The following is a 23,102-nucleotide window of genomic DNA, read 5'->3' as shown; positions in this document are numbered from 1 at the left end:
GAACCTTGGAAACATTCTGATTAAAAGAAACCAGTGTGACAAAAAACCTCATGTGGTATGATTCCGTTTATAGGAAATATCCAATATGAATAGGTACTTTCTCAGAGACTGAAAGTAGATTAGTGGTTGGGGGAGGGGAGGGAGTGAAGAGGGGGAGGGAGGAATGAGCGGTAAGTGCGAATGGGTGCAGTTGCCTTTTGGGGTGATGAGAACGTGCCAAAGATGTGTTGTGGTGATGGTTGCACAACTCTGTGACTGTACTAAAAATCATTACATTTCATGCAACAGAGTGAATTTTATGGTATGTGAATTATTTTTAGTAACAGCTGTATGAAGTATATCTATAATAGCAGAAACTATTCCAGAAACTTTAAACATAAGAACGCTGAATTTTTCGTTAAGTCAACGTTAAATACAAACTTAAGTCATAAATAAGAGACCTCAGTGTTTGGTCACTTAGCAAGAAAGGACTTAAATACATTTTTGTGCTTGAATGAAAAATCTTTTGAATGTAGCATAGTGTAATTAAGCCATCTCCAACCTCTGAATACCTTGCCTGTATCCTCCCCCACATACTATTAGGACTGGAAATCTTTTGAGTACAATGCATACAAGAATAAGTAATAAGAATCATTTTCTCTCATTTATTTATTAGCTTGTTCTAGTCAGCAGTAGGGGAAGGAGGTAACTTATTAGCTTGTTCTAGTCAACTGAAGTGGAGGGAGGTGGTGTTGGAGTGCTAAGGGTTAGTTTATGAGGATGCCATCTTGGTTTCTTGGTTGCTGAGAAGCTGGGTAGTTGTTTACTATAGCTCAACCAAGTCATAATCTCAGTGAGTTGGAATATAAGTGCTTTGCAAAATCCCCACAACCTCAGCAGAGTATGCCTTTCTCTTTAGTGACTCCTGAGAACTGATTTAGTTCTTCCCTCCCTATGGATCTTGTTTTATGTACTACTGTTTACAGAAATCAGCAGTGTTGTTTCCACTTTTCTGTTGAATGCTTGATAATTCTGATAATTTAGAAGGAAATCACTTTACCACCCCACCCCCTAATCCCACTATGCTCTCTGATTTCTTCTGCCTTGTAGGATGATAATCACGCCTCAGTAATAGGAAGGTCAGTGGGCACCAGGTATATCAGCTACCATCTGGTGGAGCTCCGAGTCTTGGTGGTTTTGACAGCAGTCTTTGAAGCAGCCCTGGAGATTTACTGGGGTCTCTGTTTGAGTAAACCTGAAGAGGCATATCGGAACTCCAGCCCTCAGATGACCTGGGCTTTAGTACTAGAAACCGAGATAAGGCGGGTGGTGTGGAGCAGGGAGATAGGATCCAGGTACTGAGATTATTACAAGATCAGAGAGGTATTAGTACTATGTTTGACCTTGATTTGAGCTCCTTAGTTCCTGGACACAAGATGGGGGTTTCATTAACCTCATCTGTAAAGGTTAAAGGAAGTCCTGAAGGCTAGGGAAGAACCGAGCAGATTATTACAAAAGAAATACTAGGATTTTCCTACACCAGGATATTATTGTACAGCATACATAGTTTCTGGTGACAAATTATTCTCTGTATTAGAAAGTCCGAATGTATTGGTTAAAACCTATAACCTGAACGAGGAACATTATTTCTCCCCTTCAGCATAGACACCTGGCTAGGCAGGGCTTTCTGGATGTTCCACATTCCTTACAGCAGCAGTGGATATTCGTTTGGAGTGGGGTATAGAGAAAAGGGCAGTAAGAAGCTTATTAGAATCAACCAGGAATCTCAGCCATTATATTAAGCTGACTCTTATGAGATTGCTGCTACTTTACTATTTTTATTCTACACACAAGAAGGTAGTTTTATCTGGTTCAGTACTGAAGCCTCAGATCCACTGGATTACTGGGTCAGAATGGGGGGTGTGTGAAACACCAGGAGATTCTGATAGGAAATGACCTTAGCTCTAGAAGAAATGGGTCACTTGCGGCTGTGTCTCAGAGGAGAGCAGAGTCCACTGGCGGTGGAGTGAACAGTAGGGGCAACCTGTTACTTTCCAGTAGAGTTTCATGTAGTTCACCCGAATGGAATAGTATTCTAAACATTAGAATTTGCGCATATCAGGACACTGTAAAGGCGTTTGGCCCAGGACTCAACAGGAGAAGCCTGGGCATCAACCCAGGTTCATTCAGGCCTCGAACTTAACTGAACCTTTATAGCAATATTTATTACAGCAATTTTAGCCCCAATTGTCTTTACCCCTTCCCCCCCCCCTTTTTTAACATTTCGACATATTTCAATTAGAAATTGAAAATTAATTTAAAAATTAAGTTCAATAAACAATATCGAAAACCTTGGTTATTTAGAAACTTCCTTCAAAAGATTAGGAGTCTCAGGAAGTCACAGCAGGTTGAGGGGATGTTAAAATTCTGAGTCCTCAGCTTTTCAGTCAACATACCTAAAATTATTCATAAATTCATAACCAGAAATTCAGAAATGGGTAAAAGATGAATGGGTTGATGAATCAACTTTAACTTTTCAAGTGGTAAAACAGTTTTACCTGTTATGAATATACAGAGAAAGTAAAGACAACAGAATGTGGGGGACTCCAAACAATGCAGACACAAACAAATGAATCTATTTCAAGTGAATAATACAACCACAGTGAAGTTGGGAAGAATGGAGAGAGCTGACCCAAATAATTCTTTTTTTTTTTTTTTTTTTCCGGTACGCGGGCCTCTCACTGTCGTGGTCTCTCCCGTTGTGGAGCACAGGCTCTGGACGTGCAGGCTCAGCGGCCATGGCTCATGGGCCCAGCCGCTCCACGGCATTTGGGATCTTCCCGGACCGGGGCATGAACCTGTGTCCCCTGCATTGGCAGGCGGGCTCCCAACCACTGCGCCACCGGGGAAGCCCGCCCAAATAATTCTTGACTGTACATATTGGCTATATACTTTTAGGCCTAAGACAAAAAGAACTATATATACTGAACTGTAGTTAATAGGTTTTCTTTTTATGTTGATATTGTTCAGCGATTCTGAAACTTCATTCCCGTGTTGAGCGAATAAGTAAATGTGTAGTGGATAATCAGAGCTAGGATTCAGAGACGGAGTTATTGATACACATGTGGAGAGGGAAGGCTAGGATTAACCTAATGGTGTTGGATTGGAATTGGAGGTATCAGTACTAATTTATGTTTTTAATATATCTAAATAGATGTGGAGAAATAGATATGGATGTGAAAGCATGTGTGTGTTTCCGTATAAATCTGGGACAATTTGAGCACCGAAACAAATAATAGTAATAAATTATAAATCATAAAATAAGGTATGAATCATACTGATGTGTGAGTGAATGAACAAACGAATGTAGAAAGGAATAAATAATAAACGGGGCCAAAGGGTAAGCTTTTCCTTAGAGTAGAAGACTAGTGAATATGAAAGGAATGATAGGATTAGAAAAATCACTATTTGGCCATCACAACAGTAAAGATTGCTTCAGGTAAGAATTATCAATAGATGTTAAAACAATAGATCAATAGATGTTAAAATTTGAGAAACAATATATTTAGTCTCAAAGTTATCTCCCTATGAGATACTTATTAGTTAAAAAGACAAAACATAGTAACCTCACAGTGGAGAAACTTGGCAAGTGATCAAAGTTATTATCACGAGTAAAGAGACAAAAACGACATCATGTGTCTCCTGATAGGATGCACTGAGAATGACACTTCTGTGATATTCCTGCCAAAAATTTATAACCTTAATCTAATCAAGAAACAAATCAGATAAACCCAAATTGAGGGACAGTCTACAGAAAAAATAGCCTGTACTTTTCCAAAATGTCAAGGTCACGGAAAACAAGGACTGAGGGAAATATTCTGGGAGGCTAAAGAGATGACAGCTAAATGCCATGTATGATTCTGGATTAGATCCTGAATCAGCAGCACAAAGAGATGTCCTTGCTTTTAGGAAGCCAAACTGTAAAGGGTAAAGGGTATCTTGCTTTCAACATATTCTTAAACAGCTCAAGGAGGGCAAAGGTGTATGGGGAAATCTAGGCAAAGGGTACACAGGAATTCTTTGTACCATGTGTGCAACTTTTCCATAAATCTGAAATTATTTCAAAGTAAGTATTTTTTAAGAACTAAGCAGCAAGCACCAACATAACCTGGTTGAGTGCTGTCTGCCAGGATATCTGTTACTGTTCTACTCTGGCTCTGCTAGCGCTCCACAGGAGCCCTTTTATTCCCGCTCTCTCCCTCTTCTTTCTTCTTTTAACCTGTGTCTGATCCTGTAAATTATAACTTTATAAATTATACATATTTGTAATAAATTCAAACGATACAAAATCATACAGACTAGAAATCCCCTCCCCACCCTGACATTGCCACCAAAGTTACCACTGTTAACGGGGTGGTTGTCCCATTATAAACATTCCTGGGTTCACACACTCGTACAAACAGAAAGGCCCCTCCTTCTAAGGCTACTAAACATTGTTGAGTATCTTTTTCTTTTTTAAACCTCATATTGCCATGACATCTTTCTCAGTAAATATATATATATTTTGCCTCATTCTTTCCCTTTTTTCCCCCTCTAAATGAATGCTTCCTTTGTCTCTAAAACTAGTTGTCAAGGGCTGATAAACCCACTTACTTTAATGGTAGAACCATTTGTAAAGACACTGGGCTATAGCTCACAGATTTGAAGGATGTACCAAATAAACAAGACTCCATCCGGCATTAGGACAGTGCTGAAGACCTCAGTGACAGGAGTTTAGAGACCTTTTCTCTAGTGGGAGACTGTTAGGGTAACTCAGCTCCAGCCACCTCCATTTTCTGTATTTTTATACTCAAGGTTGAAATCCTCAGAAGAAAAAACATGTTTGGTCACTGTGGGCCGCATCTATCTGTCCCTTAACTAGGCAGCTGTCACTAGGGGCGTGAGGGCACAGAACCTGGATGTTGGCCTCTGGGTGCTTCCCAGAGAAGAAGAGCCAGCAGAGCAGTTGTCCCAATCAACCTCTTTCCAGGGCTGTTTGAACGGCTTCGCGTCCGGTGTGTTCCAGTCTTCCGTTTAAGTCCAGCTGCCCCTCCCCCACTAGAGTTACCCTCCGCTGCAGTGGTTCTCAGATGTGGTCCCTGCACAAGCAGTATCAGCATCAGCCTGGAAACTTGTTACAAATGCAGATTCTCAAGTCCCATCCCAGACCTACTTAATCAGAAACTGGAGGCGCGGGTTCAGCACTCTGTGTCTAGGAAGTCTTCCAGATGATTCTGATACGTGCTAACATTTGAGGATCACGCTCTACTACATAAATCTGATCATCATATTTCCCCAGTTTAAAAAATTTTAGCGGCTCAGCCATGCAGATACTCCAGAGTCCTCATGACCTGAAAGTTCCTCGTGATCTCATCCCAGTGCTTGTGCAGTCTTTTACACACACACACACACACACACACACACACACACACACACACACACATATCCACATCCACATCCACATCCACACCCTCTTCACATCCTGTCATACAGAACTTTGCTGAGCTCTTTCCTGGACTACCACCTGGTAAATTTCTGCTCTTCTGGCACTTCCTCTGTGTTGCCTTCCTGGTCCCCAGTCACTCAGGGCCTTGGCTCTGTTTCCCATGGAGTCCTAGACATTGCGTTTGTCTGTTTATCTAACCGTCAGTTTACCTGTACAGCTCCCTCACCAGAGCCTGAGATCTGAACTCCTCAAGGCAGGGGCTTATTTTCACTGATCCTTGTGTCTCTAGTACATGACAAACGTTATGTGCTTGGTTGAATCTGTTCTGTTTTTACTTTTTATTATGAAATTTCAAGCATACCAAAAGGTAGAGAGCATAGTAATGAACATCCATTAATCCATCAGAATTTACCAACTTAACATTTTGCTGCATTTGCTTCCATTTTTTCTAACTTTCTAAAGTAAATACCTGATGTTAGGACATTTTGTCATTGTATCTTCTTTGTATTTCAGTACCAAAACTAAAGACATTTTCCTACATTACCATTTTATCCCACCTAATAAAATGGACAATTCCCAGATATCACCTAATGCCCATTCTGTATTCAGCTTTCTTCACTTTCCCACGAGAGGTCTTTTATATCTGGTTGTTCAATCAAGGACCACACATTGCACATGAGGGTAGGCCTCTAAGGGTATTTTAATCATTCTAGAATAGCCCTTCTCTCTCTTTTTTTCCCCATTATTCAATGAATAAACTCCTGGCTAATATTTATCCCACTCTTGTGGCATGAGATTAATACCAGTGACACTACTAAGGGGTTGGAATGGTGTTGAACCTTTATGTTCAGAATAATCATATGACTCCAAATCCACGATTTGCAGCCAATAAATCTTTTCCAACACAGCCTATGTGTATAAAAAGCCAGTATCACCACAGCTAGAGAAACAGGAGAGGTACTTGGGATCTGAGCTTTGCAGCACATTTAATTAATAGCTTCTCCATTTTGTCTTCCAGAAAGTCACTGAAAGAGCCGCAGTTCATTTACAGTGACTCTCTACATTCCTGTAGGCTTGGGTCTTCAGGATTTGGTGATTTCCTCTTACCTTGCCCATTTCCTTGTGTTTTATTATATACTAGCTCTTCCCTTATCCTTCTAGGACTCCGGCCTTTGATATAGTTTGTAGAGCAATAAAATGGCATTTTAAAGCTCTGTAACTTGCTGAGAATCTTAATTCAATTTAAATAGGAAGCACAAATTGAGGGGTCTAGGTCTACAATTCAGAAATTTCTCTTTTTCAAGATTTTCTATTTACAGAGAGTTCTTAAGCTTTAATTTTAGGAGACAGAGGAGGAGGAAAAAAGAGGATTTTTAAAAATTCCCTCAACAGAGTCCTAAATGCAGTAATATACTCTGTTTGAGTTTAGAGCATTACAGTATGCAAATGCAGGGTTTGAATTGTCCTTCAAGCCTCCAATTGCTCTCTGTAGCTTTTGAGATTGAACTGTTAGGACTTCCAGTAATCACATGTATCGACCAAGGTGGTTGAAGAAAAGTGTTCCTATGGGCTGAGTCACTTGCAGTGAGGGAAAAGGTGGGGCTGGGGATGAGGCTGGTGGAGAAGAGAAGAGTTACCTGGATGAGACTGTAGAAAGTTCAGAAAGAGGTACTGTGAGGTATTTTAGGAACTGCGGTGCAGGAAAGAAAACCGTGTTATTAAGGTATCTCAGCTCTGGCTGCCATAACAAAATACCGCAGATAGGGTGGCGTAACAACATTAATTCTCTCAGTTCTGGAGGCTAGAAAGTCCAAGATCAAGTTGCCAGCAGATTCAGTATCTGGTTGAGGACCCTCTTTCTGGTTTGTGCAGATTCCACGTTCTCACGTGGCCTTTCCTTGGTGTGTGCTCCTGGAGAGAGAGGTCTCTAGAGTCCCTTCCTCTTCTCCCAAGGGCACTAATCCCCCTTTGTAGGGGCCCTACCTCCGAATGCCATCACATTGAGAGTTAGGGTTTCAGCATGGATTTGGGGAGGACACCAACATTCAGTCTATGACACATAAGCATATGGATTTGCTACTGCCCTGATATACTCTTAGGTATAGTATGCTACTGAGGATACTTTCTATCTCCCAGAGTTTGCCCTGGGTAGGGAGTTTAGCCTTTGTAGATCACAGTGAACCTGTGTTGCTTTGGTCACAGTGTTCTAGGCCATCTTGGAGAGACTATTGGCTGTTCCTATAGCCAGTCAGATTGGGCTGCTTCTAAGTAACTTCTCAAACTGATATCATACTGATATCTAGAAACTGACCTTTTTGGACACCAAGGAAATAAGACACCATTTACAATTGGAAGAGAAACGTTTTTATTCACTTATCAGAAGGGTTTTGGTGAATTATAGGCAAGAGAGGAAAAAGTTGATTTTGAAAGGCACAGATTCCCCCTTTGATTTAGTAGTACTCTTATCCTGACAGCATTTAATGAGAAGTCACTGTGGCCGGAGAATAATCTTATTGGGCTTTAATTAAAAGCACAAGGGGATTTGTTTGTTTTGTTTTGTTTTCCTGTCTCCTTCCTATCTGTCTTCCTCTTTTTCCTCTTTCCCCCCTCATTCTTCCTCTTCACTTCCATGTTCTCCCCACCCCTGCCCCACTCTGCCTCCTCTTCTTCATCCTTTAACATTTAAAATGTTTTTGGCTTGGCTAGTCCCTCTGGATAGAAACTGAGCTGAGCAGGATATTGATTACCAAATATGGTGTTGCTGCTAAAGATGTTAGAGGAATGTGACTTGTGTTCTAAGCCTCCGGCCTCTGAATAAGCTGCCAAACAAATTAGGTCATTTTAACTTCTGAGCTTTTTTTTTTTTTAATAAAGAGCTGGAACTTTGATTTGGAACATGATGGTGGTGTTATTTTAGCTCACACAGGGAGGAGGGGTATGAAGACGGGGGTGGGAAGTAGGGGAGACTCAGTTAAGCATGTTTTAGGACCTGAGTCACGAGACCAGGTTGTGTAAGAGGCCGGCACATTGTATGGAGCCTCGGTGAACAGCTCTGGCACGTCAGTGAAAGAGCTGAGGCATAGAATGCAGATGTCCAGCCCCATTCTCTGAGACTAGAAACTCCAGAGGACCCCTGACAGGTCCCAGGATGCTCTTCTCATGTTACCCATGCTGCTCACGTGGATGGGGGCTCAGGGTTATTAGGAAAGCTGCTGCTTCACAGGAAGGATGGGGGAGTTAAGTGCCAAGGAGGACACTTGGAAATTGATGGCAAGTTGCTTCTATGTGTAGTTGGATGGAGTGTGACAAGAATATGCAAGCCCTTCCACAGCAGACCTTTAAATGACAGCGGGGACTGTGCTCGTCTCCCAGCAAAGGCCACAGCTCTTCAGATCCGTATTTGGAAATATTTACTCTGTTGTTGCTATCAGCTTAGGTAGAGTGAAATGCTCGTAGTGGAAGAGAATGGAAGCAAACACTGCTTCAGGATGCTGCTTTGTCTTTTTCCCATTATGTACATTTATCTCGAGATAATACTGAGGTTTCTCAAATTAAAACGAAAACTGAGACCAGTTAAAGAAAGAATTTCTTTTTATATTTCATATAGCTGGCACCCCCTTTTCACTTTTCATCATTGGTTAGGGCTGCACGAGAGGATTCCTTTTCTTCTTGTCCACCCGCACCTGTTTGCACCTTCAGTTGGAAATTTCACCCACTCCAGGACATCTGTGGGTCACGGCTCTGTGGCTGTAGTTGTGCCTCCCTGAGGGCCTCACTTTCCTTCCGCTCCCCGCCCCCAACCCCCTTATTTCTCTTATTGCCGCTCCCATCAAGTCACAGGCTCTTCCTTCCATCTTTGGAGTTGAACCTGAGAAGTTCAGAGTTGTTCATCCTGGTCTACAGAGTTAGAGACTCTTACTAATTTCTTGTAGAAATTGCTCTTGTCTTCAAGCTAATAAAAAGAAGAAAGGGGCTTGGGGTGCCCAGGCCCATGTGGGTGCTAAACTGAGAACCTGTGTTCTTAAGATCCTCATTTTCAGAACTTCACTCCTTTTTCAGAACATGCCATACAAACAAACATGGTACCTAAGTCTGTTCTGAATGCACATTTATGCACCATACTATTATACTGGGGTGTCTTTTTGATACTATTGTTGGGGTCCAGAATCATAGCATTGGACATAAATATCATGAGATTATTCATTATGCTCAGTAATAGAGGCATTCTTAAATGGTGGGAGGGTTTCAGAATACATTTATCTTGCCCTAAATGTTGTATTTTATAGTGTTTGTGATTTATTTTATTGAATATATTTGGTTTAGGTAAACTGCAGTAATAGGGTTAAAGGTTATTGAAATTACTACCCTCTCTTTGGCCCATATAATCTGTTGTCTGTCTATCCATGTAGCTAGTAAGCCAGCTATAATCAAAATCAGGACCATACCACATCAAGACATTCCTATAAATTTATAAGCTAACTGGAGTTAAGTAATACTAGTTATATTGAAATCTTAAAACTGTTTAGTTCCTGTCTACTTAGTAACTCAGAGTACGTGTATCACCAGTATGAAAGCTCTCCAGTTAGAAAGGGATGGGAATTTTCCCCCTCTAGAGGTGATGAAACTAAGGCATTGAAGAATTAACATTGTTTTAAACACTGGTCAAAGCCTTGCCTCTTACGATTTCAGGTGTTAGACTTTTCCAGTATTACACAGGGCTTTATGTTAATTCATTCTTATTGGTAGCCATTAATTAGTTTTTCAGTATTACACAGGGCTTTACGTTAATTCATTCTTATTGGTAGCCATTAATTCGTTTTTAACTATGCTAGGCATTTGCTGGTCCACATTTAAAATTTGAACCTGAAAGTTTTAGTCCAAAAAGAAAAGGAATAGATGAAAAACCATGCAACTAAATTTTTAATACAGTAGACTAAATCTCCTTGACTTGGTGGACATGCTGTGTTATGGGTTTTCGTGTATTCTGTGTGAGTAGTGAGAATGAGAGCTCTTACTAACTTTTTTTTTCTGATTGGCCGGGTTTACTGGTGTGTTTATTTTGTCACCATTCCGGTTTGACTCTAAGGAAATGAAAACATCTTCCATTTGTTCTTTATTTCCAAAGGGCATCCGCTTCGATCCTGAAATTCCACAAACACTACGACTAGAGTTTGCTAAGGCAAACACGAAGATGGCCAAGAACAAACTAGTAGGGACTCCAAACCCTAGTACTCCTCTGCCCAACACTGTACCTCAGTTCATTGCCAGAGAGCCATGTAAGTTGATCTACTTTTCATTTTGGGAAAAAAAATAATAACTAAGAATTGTTCAAGTACTTTATGTGAGATTACACCATGGGACATAGAGCTGGCTGAGTGTCATTTTCCATTTCTGAGAAGAGACTGCCTTTTCTTGCTGTCTGAATTCCAAATACAGCAATCTTGTTCATGATTGGCTGTCCCAAAAGATGGTTCAGCTTGATCAGAACTATAACTACAAGATTTCGTTTTAAGTGCTGTAGATTTCCTTAATGTGATCTTGACCTTATCGTGAGTGTGCCCTGTTTGCCTTGGGGTTTAAATCCTTATTCGTTTCCCCATCCTTGGACCATGAGTGCTGGTTCTCAGCATTCACTTGACTTCATCTGTTGAAGAATATCAGTTCTGTGGCTTCAGGGAAATAGAATATTAAATATGAAAGAAGCAGATAACAAGAAGTTTGTTCTGTTTTTGAGAACAGTTTGGCCATAAATCTAGGAGGGAAAGTAAACATACACAAAGAATTTATATAGTAGAACGGTCAGTTCTAACAAACTAATACCAGTAAAGCTTTAAGAAAATTCGGGGCTTCCCGTTTTAAATTAATTGGGTAAAGACACTGACTAATTGCAAAACAAGTCTTTTACCCCACCTAATGAGCTTATTCCCTTAAATGTCCAGGCTACAATTTCTGCCTTTGATTGAGTAACTTGAAAATGTTGTCTTAATTTTCTTTCTCAAGCTCAGTCAGCAGCAGAAGTGAGGCGTGAGATAGGCTCTAGCTTTTCCTTTCAGTGCATGGCCGTATGTGATTGAATACGGCAGGGCATTCAAGGAATCCCAAGTGCCTTGCTGTTACTTGGAATATTTCCGTCCTATCATTCTTGATCTTCTTTCTAAGCCACATGATCTTGATCTTCCTCCTGCTTTCCCTGACAATATGCTTCAACTTTTCTTATTGAAATCGAAGGGCACATGGGTTCCTTTCTCCCCCGTGTCATGTGCGTGTCAGATTTAATTGGGTTGTTGTGGAAATTACAGTCATTCTCTAGCTCAGTCACTCTTGAAAAGCTGTTGCTTATCAGTGGAAACTAATAAATAAAAGAAGAGTTTCTCCCTCGGTGTGTTCTATAGTTTTTCTGTGAAGCCAGGAAATCATAATAGAGAAAAAAAATATTTTGTTCTTCCGTGTCCTAGGGAAACTTAAAACCTTTGTTTATTTGGGAAATCTAAACAAAAGTTTCATCTTATGGTACAGTTGTACTACAGGAGGATGTATGGACATTTCTTACTAATTCTGTATTCTAAACAGCATCTAGCCCAGTGCTGTGTACATTGCATATATTTAGTAAATATTTATTAGTGATGATAAGTCGATAAATTGAGTATTTTAATTTGGCTATGTGCAGAATTATGCCATTTGTATGCCTCTTCATTTCTTTCTGAAATTTCTTCTCTCTTTAAGGCATCAGAAAAGAGTACTTGTAGGATACTTTCACTTAGAAAAGACAACCTAGAGTAACTCTTTACTTAGTGAATTTGCCTGCTTCACATCTCAAGAGTATTTTGAAAAAATTAATTCAGACAGGAAGTGTAATGCAATACTTGTATCCTTTCAGTTTTTTATTGAATTCTTTTCTGAGAGTTTGGTTTTTGTTTTTTTTCCCCCTAAATTTGCTACAACAGCTCTGTGAAGTAGTTAGCCAGAGAGGTGATGGCCAGTTCACAGTAGGGTACATGAAAGCAAGACAGATGAACAAACTGGACACCCACAAGTCCCTGAAGTTTCAGGAGAGCTTCGAGCAGAGTTTAGAGCACTGCTCTGGCCGGCTCTGCCTACCACCCTTCCCTGTGTACTGAACCGCTCAGAAGTGGTCAGATAGTTTCCATGTCAGGGTCAAAACTTGCCTGACTGCTCATGGCCAAACAGACTTTGAAGGTTTAAAAAAAAAAAAAAACAAAAAACGCAAACACCAGTGTATTCCTGAGAAAATAAGTTGGCCTGGTTTCTCTTAATATAGCTCCTTTTTATGACATAGGGACCTTGACGGACAGCAATTACACCATCCACTGAGATCGACCTTATCATCCATTACAATTACCTCTGGAAATTGTGAACTTTTCTGTCACATATGCAAAATTGTTTTCCCTGAAGCACACCACAAACTAAGAAAGAACATTGTGGTGGTTCAGTACTGGCGAATCCAATTGCATTGTGCCCATAATTGGTACTAGAGGTGGTGAGTTTAACTACCTATCAGGAGTAGACTGTGATGGAATCATAGGATTTGGGGGTTGGAAAAGGCCTGTAGGCTTCTCTGTTTCAGGCCATGAGAGAGAGGTTTTATAAATGCTTCTTTTTGTTGATGTTTTTTATATCATGGTGGCTGAAAAGTACTCATTGCCATCACTAAAGGAGGAATGTGCTAGGAGTCTATTATACAAACAAATATTTACTTGAATTCTCATTTCTCAAATATTGAACTTCAGTGAACACCAGGTGTGTTAGACACTGGGGAAGAAGGGGGCCGTGGTTTCTGCCTTAAAAGAGCTGTCAATCCAAGGGGTTGGTGGTGATCAAAGTGGTCAGGAGACTTGGCCCATATAAAGGATATAAAAGAGATGCCTTGCAGCTTAGTCTAGATTGCCACAAGTCGTCTGCCTTATTTGCTGAACACCTGCTCTGTGCCAAGCATGAAGAATGAGGAAAACAGATATTGCAACTTAAAGAAAAACCTTTGACCTTGCTGTGCTCTTGTTCCCTTGCTGAAAAATGGGAATAATACCTTCCTCACATGATTGTTATGAGAGCTAAATACGATATTATAAGATTGTGTTGAAGATTAAATGGGTGTTAATATACGTAGAGTACTAGGCAAATGTAAAGGACAATCTTAATTTTTTACAAAAAAATGAGTTGCTTTTCATTCCTGATAGTTAAAAGTAGGGTTTGATCTTCTGAGATGTCATCACTGGGTGGCTATAGCCAGTTGTCTTTACAAATTAGGAGAAAAGATGAATGACATTCATATACAATCCCATGAAAGTAGTATACCTCCCTAACTGAATTCTTATTAATTTGAACTTCTCCTTCTCTTACTCCCTTTTATGTAATAAAGAAAAATACTGTCAAAAAGCAGGACGTTAAGCGATGTATAAAATTTATAAATTATATAAAATTGTGCTGGATTATACATTTGGTTATACAGGAAAATAGTGTTCTGAAGTATAAGAACTCCGCTTTAGAGATGAACGCAGGGCAAGTCACCGTCTCTGAGTTTCGTTTTCTTCATCTTTAAAATGATGATACTGTGTGTCAGACCACTCTGCTAATAAGCATTTTACACGAATTCTGTCCTTTGATTCTCAGTAGCACTATTTTACAGGTGAAGAAGCTGAGGCCTAGGAAGTTTCAGTAACTTTCTTGAGGTTTCACAGTCATCAGGTGTTTGGGGTTGAATTGTGTCCCTCCCACCCAAATTCATGTGTTGAAGTCCCAACCCCCCAGTTGGGCGTTGCCTCCAAATGTAACCATATTAGGAAATAAGGTCTTTAAAGAGGTGATTAAATTAAAATGAGCCCATTAGGGGGGACCCTAATCATATGACTGGTGACCTTATAAGAAGCAAAAGAGACATAAGGGGTGTGCTCACACAGAGGAAAGGCCCATATGAGGACAGTGCAAGCCAAGGACAGAGGCCTCAGGAGAAGCCAAACCTACCGACACCTTGACCTTGGCCTTCTAGCCTCAAGAACTATGAGAAAATTAATTTCTATTGTTTCAGCCACCCAGTCTGTGGTATTTTGTTACAGCAGCCTGAGCAGTCTAATGCATCAAGCGATAGAGCCTGGATTTAATAAATTCTGACCAGTCACTTACTAGTTTTGTAACTTTGGTCTAATGACTTAACCTCTCTGTGCCTTAGTTTTCTCAACTATAAAATGGCAATAATTGAACATACCCGTACGGTTGTGAGGATTAATTAATTGACATGTAAAAGTTGGAAGAGGGGCCACATAGTGAGTACTCAGTGATTGTTACTATGTGCATAGAAGAATGTATGTTTGTCTCTTGTTGTGAGACCTATAGTTTTTCTGCTTTTTGTATACTCGATATCCTAGCACCTAGAAAAATAAGTGGAATTTTTTAAGATGCCACAGATTTCATTTTCTGCTTTTAAATTTGGAACTTATAAAATTCACAGCATTCATTAGTAGGATTGGGATATGATAAAATGTACATACTTCAGGTGTCTAATTTGGTAAGTTTTGTCATAATGTTGAATTTAATTAAATGCTCTTGATCTGTTTACATTGCAGCATACCATATTCTAATGCCATTAGAAGGTGGAAGCAGCCAATGCTTAACAGAGCCCTTAGTCAGGTCAGACAGATCCTCCCCTTTCAATTCAGATTTATGGAGCAAATATCAAAAGGCTCTATAGAACTTCGCAGAATTCAGATTCCTGTAGTCCAGCCTTGAGGATTCTGATTCTGTGGGTCTGTTCTAGGACTTACGCTCTGTATTTTTAAAAGCTCTTTGGGTGATTCTGATACACAGTCATTTTTGAGAATCGCCAGCAGAGCAAGGAATTGTAAAGTTAAGTTCTCCTTACGACTCACTGTGCTCCCTGACCCTAGCCTCACACGCATCTCCTCCCCCCAAAGAAAGCCAGTGCTCTCTACAAGTGATACTTTTATTTTATTTTTTATATTTGGATTGTCTTAATGGCTTCTTTTTTTTTTTGAATTTTATAAGAGTGATACTTTTAAACACCTAGTAAGCACATAAGCCTTTGGTGAATAATCAGACCACTTCCTAGTTTTCCTGCCACACCACTGGAATTTCCCATTTGTCCAGTACTGACCCCAGCCTTCGGGAAGTGAACTTTCTGACTTACGTCTGAAGAGATCCTGTGAAAGTTCAGATAAGCCTTTAAAGTACCTGGCAAGTGCCCTCCCAGGGACAACACTCAGCAAATATGAAATCTCTTAGCCGTCACCTCTGTGGCATAGGGCCCTTCCAGGGCCTGGACTGAAGCTCCCTGTGCCCAGGGAACAGAGCCAGCATGCCTGCATTTTCCAGGGTAGCGTGCACAGCACATGCTGCTTGGAAAACCAAGGGTGTCTTTATAGTCCCCACCCCTGCTCTGAAAGTGCACTGAGTGCCACCAGGACCGGGGGCTGTGTATCCCACACCTGCTGTCCTCGAGTGGGGTCATCTAGAAAGATGGCGACTGGGCCTGAGGAAGACCTAACCAAGCTGGGCGGAGGGAGGCAAGGGAAAGACAAAGTTGCAGGTGTTCTCTGGGGAGGAGGGCAAGACTTGTTTTTACTCTGAAAAGCAGCTCCCTTGCATTTTTGTGTTTTATATTTCATGATGCAAATAGTTGTAGTTTTTTCTGATGGTAAAAGTACATGCTTCTGAGAGGAAAAACACTTTTAGGCAGTCCAGGAAAATATAAAGAAGAAAATAAGTCACTAAAATTCTACCACCCCAAGACAATCACCGTGAACGTTTTGGTGTCTATCCTTCCATGCCTTTAGCATGTATAGAATGAAAGTGTATCTCTGATTTTTGAATTTCAGAATCGTTCATTCACCTCTTTGTCTTTGGGACAAAGTTCTTATGCCCACTGAGATTGAACCGGCAGAAGTAATATCTGGCTCTCACAACCCTTCACACGGTCTCTCTGTGTTGCACTTTACTGGAGGGCGCCATGTATTCAGGTGGCACAGATACCTTGCTAGAAACCAGAGGAGTGGTGGTAGACATGTCTATTGGGCTGTCTTTCTTAACTGTCGGAGGTCTCAAGTGAGTCCAGCAAGCTCCTGAGCTGCTGGAATTCAGGTGGTTGATTGAATGATCCATAGGCTTTTATTAAATGCATGGGAAGAGAGGAAACAAACATTTATTGAGCAACTATGCTATTCCCTTAAGAACTGTGTGTAGGGCTTCCCTGGTGGCGCAGTGGTTGAGAGTCTGCCTGCCGATGCAGGGGACGCGGGTTCGTGCCCCGGTCTGGGAAGATCCCACGTGCTGCGGAGCGGCTGGGCCCGTGAGCCATGGCCGCTGGGCCTGCGCAGCGGGAGAGGCCACAGCGGTGAGAGGCCCGCGTACCGCAAAAAAAAAAAAAAAAAAAAAAAAAAAAGAACTGTGTGTAAAATACTTACTTTCCTTCCCAAAGTCACATGGCTCATTTTTAACCTAATTGGCTCTAAATCCACTGCTGGTCTCACCATACCGTACTACCTAACTTACGGCCCACAGGTGCTTTTGGCCATCACTGTTCTTAAGATATTCCTTAGGAGGTACTTTAAAATCAAACCTCTGAAGGTTTATTAAAGACCCCAGAGGCCCGCATCAAGTTGTAAGGGCAAGATTTCAGGGCAGGTCACTACTTAGTGAAAATCAGGCTTCACTGTAACTCTTTAAAGTATCAGATTTGGATGGCCAGGGTCCATTAACTATAAAATGTATTCTTAAGTAGTTGACCAACTTAAACTACTGGACAGTTTTATTTAGTTTTGGTGTAGTTAATTCTAAGTCATTATTTCAGAAAATAAGAGTGACCACTTTTAACGGTTTATGTATTTTAGTTCAATAAATAATGGCATCATCAGCCAGGATATTTGACTTCTTTGTTTATACTTGGAGGACATACACACAGGTCGCTTAGGAGGTTTTTCAGATCATTCAGATAGAAATGGCAAAGAGCATGGGTGGAAAGGCGTGTGATACAGCCCTGTTTTATTTACATTGTCCGGGGTCCTAAGACCTCACCTGCCCACTCCTTGAAACTGATAGTATGAAACCAGCATAAATACTCACAGGTTTATGGTTAAGTAGATAGTGTGCTCTATAGGTGGTGCCTCTTTGTAAAGTTCCAAGAGGCTGATACACAATCTGCAGGAAATTTTTCACTTTTAATTTTCAAAGCGATTGAACAGATCAGCAAGAAACCTTGCCTGCTCTTTATGTAAAAGATAAAAGTGAGAGACCCAGTCCTGCAGTATTTTTTTTAAAGTAAAACTAACACAGAACTGAGGGATTGTCTAGCTGGATATTGGATCTGTTATTTGGGGAGATCAAAGGTTTCAGTCTATTTTAGGGACCATCCCTGGAGACAGAAGTATGATGATCATATGATAACAATCTGAGCCCATCTGCATTTGAGAAATCGGCCCATCCTTTTTTCTTGAATCTTCTCGTTACACTTAAACTTACAAAATTGTATTTTTATTTCATTTTGTAAAATGATTATGCCTGACCCATTTTATTGTTCGTTATAAAAGTAAGGAGACCATAAATGAAATTTGAAGGGTTAAAATTATAGATGTTCCTTCCGTCCAGAAATAACCACTGTTAACATTTTGTTGTGTATCTTTCTATATACATTTGTCTCTATATATATGCATAAAAAAATACGGAGTGTGGCAGGTTGTTGTTGTTTGGTTTCGTTTGGTTACAACCTATGATCATGCTGTCTTTATCGTTTCTCACTTACCTCCTAACATCCTTCCATCCAGGATTGTAAAACCAGAGCATTATTTTTAAAGACTCTTTATAAGTGAAGGGTATGGGCTTGGTGGTGAGGGCCTTTAGTGCCAGGCTAAGGAGTTTTTTCTAAATTAACTTGTAGGGAGAGAATGGAGATTATTGAACACAACAGCCTCACACTTGACCAAGGCAGACTCTCCTTTAAGCTCTAGGAAGCTGCATTGGGAAGACAGGAAAGGGAGCAGAACGCCATAAAATCTTTTATGTAGAGAAGGAAGATGGGTAGTGGGAAGGAGGCACTTGCCCCGATTTTGCCACATTTGACTCAGAATGCCACTGGAAACACCTTAGGGAGGTGGCGTGTTTAGGACTGAAGCCGCCCTCCTCTCCACGCACCCCTTCCACCAAGATTACGGAAGAGGAGTTGGTGATGGTGAGGACACAAATCATTGTTCCGCCTGTTTTGCTTAACCCAGTCCTTGCTGGTAAGGATTTTGATGGGCGGGAGCCCGAGGGTGAAGAGGAAGTTCTGGAGAAAGACAACAGTAGTGAGAAGTCTTTGGGCAGTCGGAGGCATCGGGAAGTAGCAGTTAAGGAAAGTAGTAAAGGTCAGGAGATGGACACAGGGAGGAAACGGGAGGCAGCGGCTGCTGAGAGGAGAGGAGGTGAGGACATCAGAGTATAGAAGCTGAGCTTGCAGGACTGTGCCTACTTGACTCAAGCACCCATTGCCTCTGAGGCAGCTCTGCAGTGGGGACCATCAAGGCTTTCTGTCCTTGCTCTGGACCAGTTTGAAGCTGTCAGAGGTGACGTTCAATGAAACATGCCAGTGACTTCCATCCTGTGTACCGAGACTCCACACTGTTGGAGTAACCCACTGAGCACTCTCTGAACACCGTCCCCCCAGCAATACCAGCAGGCATCTTTGTACTCCCGGTTGTTATGAGTCAGGACATGTATTCGGCTGTCAGGATATATAAGAGCACCTAGGCCCCTGGACTGAGAAATAAAACCATGGAACAAAACTACAGTGAATAAGGACAGCAAGATACGCTTAGAAACCAGAGACCTAAACTAATGTTTATTTCCACGTATGTCCCACTCTGAAAAAGCAAAAGTATTGTTTTCCTTTTAAAAAGAAGAGTCAGACACTTACTGAGCCACACCAAGATTTACAGCCCACTTCCATCTCTTTCTTCTCTTCAAACCTGCACATATTCCTAGTTTGTGCTTAATGTGTATAATTGCAATAATTTTAGTAATTAAATGTAACAGTAACATTAAAATATCAGGCAATGGATTTGGTAAGAGTGGTTTCCATATAGATATATCTTATCTTATATGGGAGGTATTTTATTACAATATCAGTAGATCAGCTAATTTGATCCAATTTATTTACATTATGATTTAATGAAGAGCCTATCTTTGATTAGCAGTGGCTGTTAAGATTTTGCTTTGAATTCCTGTTTCTCGTTTATCTGATCATTGATCAGCTATAAACAAATGCCTTAAGAACTCAGGAAGTCACATCTCCTTGGAAACCACAGAACTCTTTCATAATGCAAATAACTGACCCAACTTTAGTGTTTTGTAAACTCATATTATTCATTACCTCTGCAGAGAAATGAGAGAATAAAGAGAGTTAACTTACTGGTACAGTCCAGAAGAAACAGACACCACAGACTTCATTCTTTTAAGGCCACGTACCCTCTTTACCTGCTCATTAAAAGGAAAGCATCTCTTTCTTCGTTAAAGTTTGATGCAGGCTCCCTGTTTCTCTCTTCTGCTTTTTCATACACTTGTAATCCTCAAATACAGAGACACTTTTTCTTGTACGACAATTCTCAAAAGTATTGGCCTGCCAACCCCTGGTTGGTCTCCAAGACCCATTCAGGGAGTTCACAAGGTCTAAACTATTCTCATGAGAAGAGTTTGTTTTTCTCACTGTGTAGTGGTAGACACAACTACTGGCACCTTAGTACATGTCAAGACAGTGGCACCAAACTGTACTAGAAATCACTGTATTCTGCACTTTTTAATAAATTTATTTATTTATTTACATTTTATTTTTGGCTGTGTTGGGTCTTCGTTGCTGCATGCGGGCTTTCTCTAGTTGCGGTTAGTGGGGGGCTACTCTTTGTTACCATGCGCGGGCTTCTCGTTGCGGTGTCTTCTCTTGTTGCGGAGCACAGGTTCTAGGTGTGCAGGCTTCAGTAGTTGTGGCTCACGGGCTCTAGAGTGCAGGCTCAGTAGCTGTGGCGCACGGGCTTAGTTGCTCCATGGCATGTGAGATCTTCCCGGACCAGGGCTCGAACCCGTGTCCGCTGCATTGGCAGGTAGATTCTTAACCACTGTGCCACCAGGGAAGTCCTCCATTTTTCTTTCTCAAGATTGCTTTGGCTATTCGGGGTCTTTTGTGTCTCCATACAAATTTTAAGATTTTTTTGTTCTAGTTTTGTGAAAAATGCCATTGGTAGTTCGATAGAGATTGCATTGAATCTGTAGATTGCCTTGGGTGGTATAGTGATTTTGACAATATTGATTCTTCCAATCCAAGAATATGGTATATTTTTCCATCTGTTTGTGTCATCTTCGATTTCTTTCATCAGCATCCTATAGTTTCCGGAGTACAGGTCTTTTGCCTCCTTAGGTAGGTTTATTCCTACGTATTTTACTCTTTTTGATGCAATGGTAAATGGGATTGTTTCCTTGATTTCTCTCTCTGGTCTTTCGTTGTTAGTGTATAGAAATGCAACAGATTTCTGTGTATTTATTTTGTATCCTGCAACTTTACCGAGTTCACTGGTGAGCTCTAATAGTTTTCTGGTAGCATCTTTATGATTTTCTATGTATAGCATCATGTCATCTGCAAATTGTCTTCTACTAAACCAGATACTAAAGAGGTTTGCAAAAAGGTAGAATTTAAGTTTTTCCTTGTTTGTTTTGAAATATGTTTTTCACAAAATATATCTTATTTATTTTAATATGTAATGGTTTGGTTTTATTTTTTTAAGTTTTAATTTTTAATATCGTGAATATCAATTGATATAACCCACAGCAACAAAAGTTCTTTGGTGTCTTCAGTAGTTTTTACCAGTGTAAAGGGGTATTGAAGCTAAAGTTTAGAAAACACTGGTCTTAAACATTTAAAGTTAATATTTTATTTCTGATTGGATAGAGTGGGCATGGAGAGCTGCAGTTACCAGAAGACTCCTGTAGATTTGGGGCAGGTGATTGTTTGGCTTCAGCAGCTCAAGCCATTCAGAGCTAGACTGGAGGGAAACATTGCCCCTGCAGTGCCTGGGACCTTGCAGGCTCCTATGCCAGCCTCAGCTGTGAGAGGACCTTCTACTTCTGCTGCTTATTGTCTAGAGACCAGCCCAAGAATAACTGCGTTAAGTGATAGTTTGAACAGCTGGATGATATGCCACCCATTCATTCTCAGAGAACCTCATACAGGCCTGGGCCTGGACTGAGTACCTTTCAGAAATGCTTATTCCTCCCCCTGCACACTCCCTTTACCAAATGCAATACAAGCTCATTTCAAGAAACTTGGAAAAGATAGAAAGGGAGGTTTTAAAAGTTAATGTTTTTGAGTTCCTAAACCTAAAGATACATGCTATTAAACTCTTCTGTATTTCCTTTATTTTTTTTTGCGGTACATGGGCCTCTCACTGTTGTGGACTCTCCCGCTGCGGAGCACAGGCTCAGCGGCCATGGCCCACGGGCCCAGCCACTCCGTGGCATGTGGGATCTTCCCGGACTGGGGCATGAACCCGTGTCCCCTGCATCGGCAGGCGGACTCTCAACCACTGCATCACCAGGGAAGCCCTCCTTTGTATTTTTTAACATACAACTTTACAAAATTTTTAAGTACAAAGGCTCAAGGCATTTTAACAGCTTTAAAAATATACATGTATTTTCCTCATGTTCATTGGTTTTTACTAATATAACTATTTTTATTTAACATACTATCTGTATATCTTAGAAATTCAGCAAATTATCTCTTTTGTAAAATTGCCAAGGAGACACTAACCCTGTGAGATGGGTTCCTAAGCTGCAGGTGATTTAAATTATCCAGGGAATGTTTTCATCACAGCGTTTTCTTTATACAAACATGCCTCACCCCAGTCCTTAGAGTCACAGGGTAATGAGACTTTGGTGGGGTGTGGGGGAGGGGAGGCAGGTATAGTTAATTGACAACGTTTTATGAGTTTCTGGTGTACAGCAAAGTGATTGGGGGTGTGTGTATATGTATGTGTACACATAGATACACATATGTATAGGCATATATATATTCTTTTTCATTATAGGTTATTACAAGATAGGTTCTTGTTGTTTATCTACTTTACATATAGTCACGTGTATCTGCTAATCCCAAACTCCTAATTTATCCCTCCCCCACCCCCTTTTCCCTTTGGTAACCATCAGTTTGTTTTCTTTGTTTGTGGGTAATGAGACTTTTTAATAAAGCTTTCATTTCCAGTTAAATTCAGGCTTCTGGATAATGGACAAAAGGTAGGCAGAACCACCAGAGAGAATCTTCCTCTGCTTATTAGGGAGAAAAAAACAAAACAAAACAGCATTCTACTTATCTCTGCACCCTTTTCTCCATCTATCAAATGGGGATAATACTGACATGCACAGTTGTGATGAAAGGTCAGTGATTGTGTACTTATTTGCCTGTATTGGGCACATGGTAGTGGCTCAATTAAATGAGAGCTTTAAAAAAAGTCATACTCGGTTGCCTACACCTCTAGATCCTTAAATCTACCACAAATGTGCGGGCATGGAGATGACAGCTCACTCAACACATTTATCTCAGGCTTGTGAGACCAGAGGCAGAGGACCTGTGCTTGAAATTCTGACCAATAGAATC

The 23,102-nt window shown here is 40.7% G+C and overlaps 1 protein-coding gene across 3 annotated transcripts in view; it reads left to right on the top strand.

Moving 5' to 3' along the window:
- Positions 1-23,102, top strand: part of RBPMS (RNA binding protein, mRNA processing factor) — a gene marked incomplete at both ends in the record, with an annotated part of 191,409 nt that overhangs the window by 103,393 nt on the left and 64,914 nt on the right. For all 3 annotated transcript variants that reach the window (XM_079726771.1, XM_079726770.1, XM_079726772.1), the window contains one exon: positions 10,590-10,740. In XM_079726771.1, the coding sequence (XP_079582897.1) occupies positions 10,590-10,740 (151 nt within the window). The remainder of the gene's footprint in view (positions 1-10,589; positions 10,741-23,102) is intronic.

Source organism: Hyperoodon ampullatus (assembly GCF_949752795.1).
Source record: "Hyperoodon ampullatus genome assembly, chromosome: 20".
Lineage (NCBI taxonomy): Eukaryota > Metazoa > Chordata > Mammalia > Artiodactyla > Ziphiidae > Hyperoodon > Hyperoodon ampullatus.
Note: the sequence above shows the minus strand (reverse complement) of the source record. Positions and strands in the feature narration are given on the sequence as shown.